At 46.8% G+C, this 5761-nt stretch overlaps 1 protein-coding gene across 1 annotated transcript in view; it reads right to left on the bottom strand.

Annotated features, from left to right (window-relative positions):
- Nucleotides 1-1770: 1770 nt before the first annotated feature.
- Nucleotides 1771-5761, bottom strand: part of LOC116364454 (RNA-binding motif, single-stranded-interacting protein 3-like) — a gene marked incomplete at both ends in the record, with an annotated part of 79205 nt that continues 75214 nt past the window's right edge. The window contains one exon of the mRNA XM_031817582.1: nucleotides 1771-1905. Coding sequence (XP_031673442.1) covers nucleotides 1771-1905 — 135 coding nt within the window. The remainder of the gene's footprint in view (nucleotides 1906-5761) is intronic.

The raw sequence follows: 5761 nt of genomic DNA on the forward strand, positions 1-5761 counted from the left end.
CTCCCTCCCTCCCTCCCTCCCTCCCTCCCTTCTATCCCCTCACCTCCCTCCCTCCCTTCTATCCCCTCACCTCCCTCCCTATCTTCCTCTCTATCCCCTCTTCTCTCTCTATCTTCCTCATCTCTCTATCTTCCCCTCTATCCCTCATCTCTCTCTATCTTCCTCTCTATCCCTCATCTCTCTCTATCTTCCTCTCTATCCCCTCATCTCTCTCTATCTTCCTCTCTATCCCTCATCTCTCTCTATCTTCCCCTCTATCCCCCATCTCTCTCTATCTTCCTCATCTCTCTATCTTCCCCTCTATCCCTCATCTCTCTCTATCTTCCTCTCTATCCCTCATCTCTCTCTATCTTCCTCTCTATCCCCTCATCTCTCTCTATCTTCCTCTCTATCCCTCATCTCTCTCTATCTTCCCCTCTATCCCCCATCTCTCTATCTTCCTCATCTCTCTATCTTCCCCTCTATCCCTCATCTCTCTCTATCTTCCTCTCTATCCCTCATCTCTCTCTATCTTCCTCTCTATCCCCTCATCTCTCTCTATCTTCCTCTCTATCCCCTCATCTCTCTCTCTCTATCTTCCTCTCATCTCTCTCTATCTTCCTCTCTATCCCCTCATCTCTCTCTCTATCTTCCGCTCTATCCCCTCATGTCTCTCTATCTTCCTCTCTATCTTCCTCATCTCTCTCTCTATCTTCCTCTCTATACCCTCATCTCTCTCTATCTTCCTCTCTATCCCCACATCTCTCTCTCTCTATCTTCCTCTCTATCCCCTCATCTCTCTCTATCTTCCTCTCTATCCCCTCATCTCTCTCCATCTTCCTCTCTATCCCCTCATCTCTCTCTATCTTCCTCTCTATCCCCTCATCTCTCTCTATCTTCCTCTCTATCCCCTCATCTCTCTCTCTATCTTCTCCCTCCTCCTGTGGTTCAGAATAAAACCTGGAGGCTCTGAGCCAGAAGGACAGCCCATGGAGAGAGAAGTGCCATCAGACACAGCGCAGTAGGAAACTGAGCTCAGCTTGTGCCAGACAGGAACCATCACAGAGGCATGAGGACCCCAGGCTGACAGGTTAGGACAGCTATGTGCCTGTGTGTAAACCAGGGTTCCGCCTGGGGCGTTTACGGCTGTGTTTGTAGGGAAGGGGATAGCTTGTTGGCTTTAGGGGATGTCAGAGACTCAGTTACTTTGGGATTTATTGACACACTTGTAAAATCATCCCGAGGGTACTTTCAGGACACACAGAACAGGTTTCTCCAGAGCTGAAATTAAAGGTCCAATGCACCTGTTTTAATCTCAAAATCATTTTCTGGGAAACAATGAAGTACTTTACTGTGATTGTTTTAAACTAAAATGGTCAACAAGAAACAGAAATAGCTTCTTAGCAAAGAGCAATTTCTCAAACAAGAATTCTGCTAGGACTGTCTGGGGCGGGGGCTGAAAACTAGCTGTTATTGGCAGAGAGGTTTAGAACTCTCTTTCTTATTGGTCGATTCAATAATGTATCGCCTGGTGATGTCACCAGGTAGGCCAAAACTCCATCCCAACAAAACAGGCGGAAATTTCAGGTAGTTTTTTTTCAAACAGCTCTTACACTTAAAAGGGCTTTATCATCGTTTTCACTATTTCACATTATCATTCCAACCTCAGTGTGAAAATATATATAATATATATAATAGAATAATATAATAATAATAAATAATATAATATAATATATATACACAACACAGGAAAAATTACATTTTTTGAACTACACTTGGCCTTTAAGATACAAATCGACGCACTTTGAACTCAACACACCCAGAAAGGAGTAGCTGTTCCTCATACCTGGTACGCCTGGTGGAGTCTTCAGAAACTTTCCGTTGAAATGTTGAATCACCACATCACACTTCTCTGTTGACTCCATCCTGAGAGGGGTGGGGGGTTGGAGGGGGGGGGGGGGGATTGATAGGGGACGGGGCAGAGAGGGGGAGTGGAGGGGGGGTGGAGGGGGGGAACAGAGAGAGGGACATAGAGAGACAGAAGGAGGGACAGAGAGAGTGGGAGTGGGGGGGTGGCAGAGAGAGGGACAGAGAGAGATCATGGTGAGAAAACAAAAAGATAATTACTTGACACGTTGGAAAGAATTAACAAAAAACTGAGCAAACTAGAATGCTATTTGGCCCTAAACAGAGAGTCCACAGTGGCAGAATACCTGACCACCGTAACTGACCCAAACTTAAGGAAATCTTTGACTATGTACAGACTCAGACAGTGAGCATAGCCTTGCTATTGAGAAAGGCCGTTAGGAAAGCTTTGACTATATACAGACTCAGTGAGCATAGCCTTGCTATTGAGAGCCGCCGTAGGCAGACATGGCTCTCAAGAGAAGACAGGCTATGTGCTCACTGCCCACAAAATGAGATGGAAACTGAGCTGCACTTCCTAACCTCCTGCCAAATGTATGACCATATTAGAGACACACATTTCCCTCAGATTACACAGATCCACAAAGAATTCGAAAACAAATCCAATTTTGATAAACTCCCATATCTACTGGGTGAAATACCACAGTGTACCATCACAGCAGCAAGATGTGTGACTACTCTCTACTCTCTGCTCTCTGCTCTGCTCTCTGATCTGCTCTCTGCTCTGCTCTCTGCTCTCTGCTCTCTACTCTCTACTCTCTGCTCTCTGATCTGCTCTCTGATCTGCTCTCTGATCTGCTCTATGCTCTCTACTCTCTACTCTCTGCTCTCTACTCTCTACTCTCTGCTCTCCGATCTCTGCTCTCTGCTCTCTGATCTGCTCTCTGATCTGCTCTCTGATCTGCTCTCTGCTCTACTCTCTACTCTCTGCTCTGCTCTCTGATCTGCTCTCTGCTCTCTGATCTGCTCTCTGATCTGCTCTCTGCTCTACTCTCTGCTCTCTGCTCTACTCTAGTCTCTGCTCTAGTCTCTGCTCTAGTCTCTGATCTGCTCTCTGCTCTCTGCTCTACTCTAGTCTCTGCTCTGCTCTAATCTCTGCTCTACTCTAGTCTCTACTCTAGTCTCTACTCTAGTCTCTACTCTAGTCTCTACTATAGTCTCTACTCTAGTCTCTGCTCTAGTCTCTTCTCTGGTCTCTACTCTAGTCTCTACTCTAGTCTCTACTCTAGTCTCTACTCTAGTCTCTACTCTAGTCTCTACTCTAGTCTCTGCTCTACTCTAGTCTCTGCTCTAGTCTCTGCTCTAGTCTCTTCTCTGCTCTAGTCTCTGCTCTAGTCTCTGCTCTAGTCTCTACTCTAGTCTCTACTCTAGTCTCTACTCTAGTCTCTGTTCTAGTCTCTACTCTAGTCTCTGCTCTAGTCTCTGCTCTAGTCTCTACTCTAGTCTCTACTCTAGTCTCTGCTCTAGTCTCTGCTCTAGTCTCTGCTCTAGTCTCTACTCTAGTCTCTACTCTAGTCTCTGCTCTAGTCTCTGCTCTACTCTAGTCTCTACTCTAGTCTCTACTCTAGTCTCTGCTCTAGTCTCTGCTCTACTCTAGTCTCTGCTCTAGTCTCTGCTCTAGTCTCTTCTCTGCTCTAGTCTCTGCTCTAGTCTCTGCTCTAGTCTCTACTCTAGTCTCTACTCTCTACTCTAGTCTCTGTTCTAGTCTCTACTCTAGTCTCTGCTCTAGTCTCTGCTCTAGTCTCTACTCTAGTCTCTGATCTGCTCTCTGCTCTCTGCTCTACTCTAGTCTCTGCTCTGCTCTAATCTAGTCTCTGCTCTACTCTAGTCTCTACTCTAGTCTCATATCCCATATCTACTGGGTGAAATACCACAGTGTACCATCACAGCAGCAAGATGTGTGACTACTCTCTACTCTCTGCTCTCTGCTCTGCTCTCTGATCTGCTCTCTGCTCTGCTCTCTGCTCTCTACTCTCTACTCTCTGCTCTCTGATCTGCTCTCTGATCTGCTCTCTGATCTGCTCTATGCTCTCTACTCTCTACTCTCTGCTCTCTACTCTCTACTCTCTGCTCTCCGATCTCTGCTCTCTGCTCTCTGATCTGCTCTCTGATCTGCTCTCTGATCTGCTCTCTGCTCTACTCTCTACTCTCTGCTCTGCTCTCTGATCTGCTCTCTGCTCTCTGATCTGCTCTCTGATCTGCTCTCTGCTCTACTCTCTGCTCTCTGCTCTACTCTAGTCTCTGCTCTAGTCTCTGCTCTAGTCTCTGATCTGCTCTCTGCTCTCTGCTCTACTCTAGTCTCTGCTCTGCTCTAATCTAGTCTCTGCTCTACTCTAGTCTCTACTCTAGTCTCTACTCTAGTCTCTACTCTAGTCTCTACTCTAGTCTCTGCTCTAGTCTCTTCTCTGGTCTCTACTCTAGTCTCTACTCTAGTCTCTACTCTAGTCTCTACTCTAGTCTCTACTCTAGTCTCTACTCTAGTCTCTACTCTAGTCTCTGCTCTACTCTAGTCTCTGCTCTAGTCTCTGCTCTAGTCTCTTCTCTGCTCTAGTCTCTGCTCTAGTCTCTGCTCTAGTCTCTACTCTAGTCTCTACTCTAGTCTCTACTCTAGTCTCTACTCTAGTCTCTGCTCTAGTCTCTGCTCTAGTCTCTGCTCTAGTCTCTACTCTAGTCTCTGCTCTAGTCTCTGCTCTAGTCTCTGCTCTAGTCTCTACTCTAGTCTCTACTCTAGTCTCTGCTCTAGTCTCTGCTCTACTCTAGTCTCTACTCTAGTCTCTACTCTAGTCTCTGCTCTAGTCTCCTGCTCTACTCTAGTCTCTACTCTAGTCTCTACTCTAGTCTCTGCTCTAGTCTCTGCTCTACTCTAGTCTCTGCTCTAGTCTCTGCTCTAGTCTCTTCTCTGCTCTAGTCTCTGCTCTAGTCTCTGCTCTAGTCTCTACTCTAGTCTCTACTCTAGTCTCTACTCTAGTCTCTGTTCTAGTCTCTACTCTAGTCTCTGCTCTAGTCTCTGCTCTAGTCTCTACTCTAGTCTCTGCTCTAGTCTCTGCTCTAGTCTCTACTCTAGTCTCTACTCTAGTCTCTGCTCTAGTCTCTGCTCTAGTCTCTGCTCTACTCTAGTCTCTACTCTAGTCTCTGCTCTAGTCTCTGCTCTAGTCTCTACTCTAGTCTCTGCTCTAGTCTCTGCTCTAGTCTCTACTCTAGTCTCTGCTCTAGTCTCTGCTCTACAACGCAGCTCCTTTATGAGGCCCCGTTCATCTCTGTTCACCCAATCATGTCTGAAGGGCTAATTATCAGCTGAGCTTGGCAGGGAGTCAGAGGGTGATCCCAGAGAGGTCTTTCTCTAGTCATTCTGTCAGGGAGTCAGAGGGTGATCCCAGAGAGGTCTTTCTCTAGTCATTCTGTCAGCGAGTCAGAGGGTGATCCTAGAGAGGTCTTTCTCTAGTCATTCTGTCAGGGAGTCAGAGGGTGATCCTAGGGAGGTCTTTCTCTAGTCATTCTGTCAGGGAGTCAGAGGGTGATCCTAGAGAAGTCTCTCTCTAGTCATTTTGTCAGGGAGTCAGAGGGTGATCCTAGAGAGGTCTGTCTCTAGTCATTCTGTCAGGGAGTCAGAGGGTGATCCTAGAGAAGTCTGTCTCTAGTCATTCTGTCAGGGAGTCAGAGGGTGATCCCAGAGAAGTCATTCTGTCAGGGAGTCAGAGGGTGATCCTAGAGAAGTCATTCTGTCAGGGAGTCAGAGGGTGATCCTAGAGAGGTCTTTCTCTAGTCATTTTGTCAGGGAGTCAGAGGGTGATCCTAGAGAGGTCTGTCTCTAGTCATTCTGTCAGGGAGTCAGAGGGTGATCCTAGAGAAGTCATTC

The sequence above is a fragment of the Oncorhynchus kisutch genome, unplaced genomic scaffold (genome assembly GCF_002021735.2).
Source record: "Oncorhynchus kisutch isolate 150728-3 unplaced genomic scaffold, Okis_V2 scaffold1080, whole genome shotgun sequence".
Classification (NCBI taxonomy): domain Eukaryota; kingdom Metazoa; phylum Chordata; class Actinopteri; order Salmoniformes; family Salmonidae; genus Oncorhynchus; species Oncorhynchus kisutch.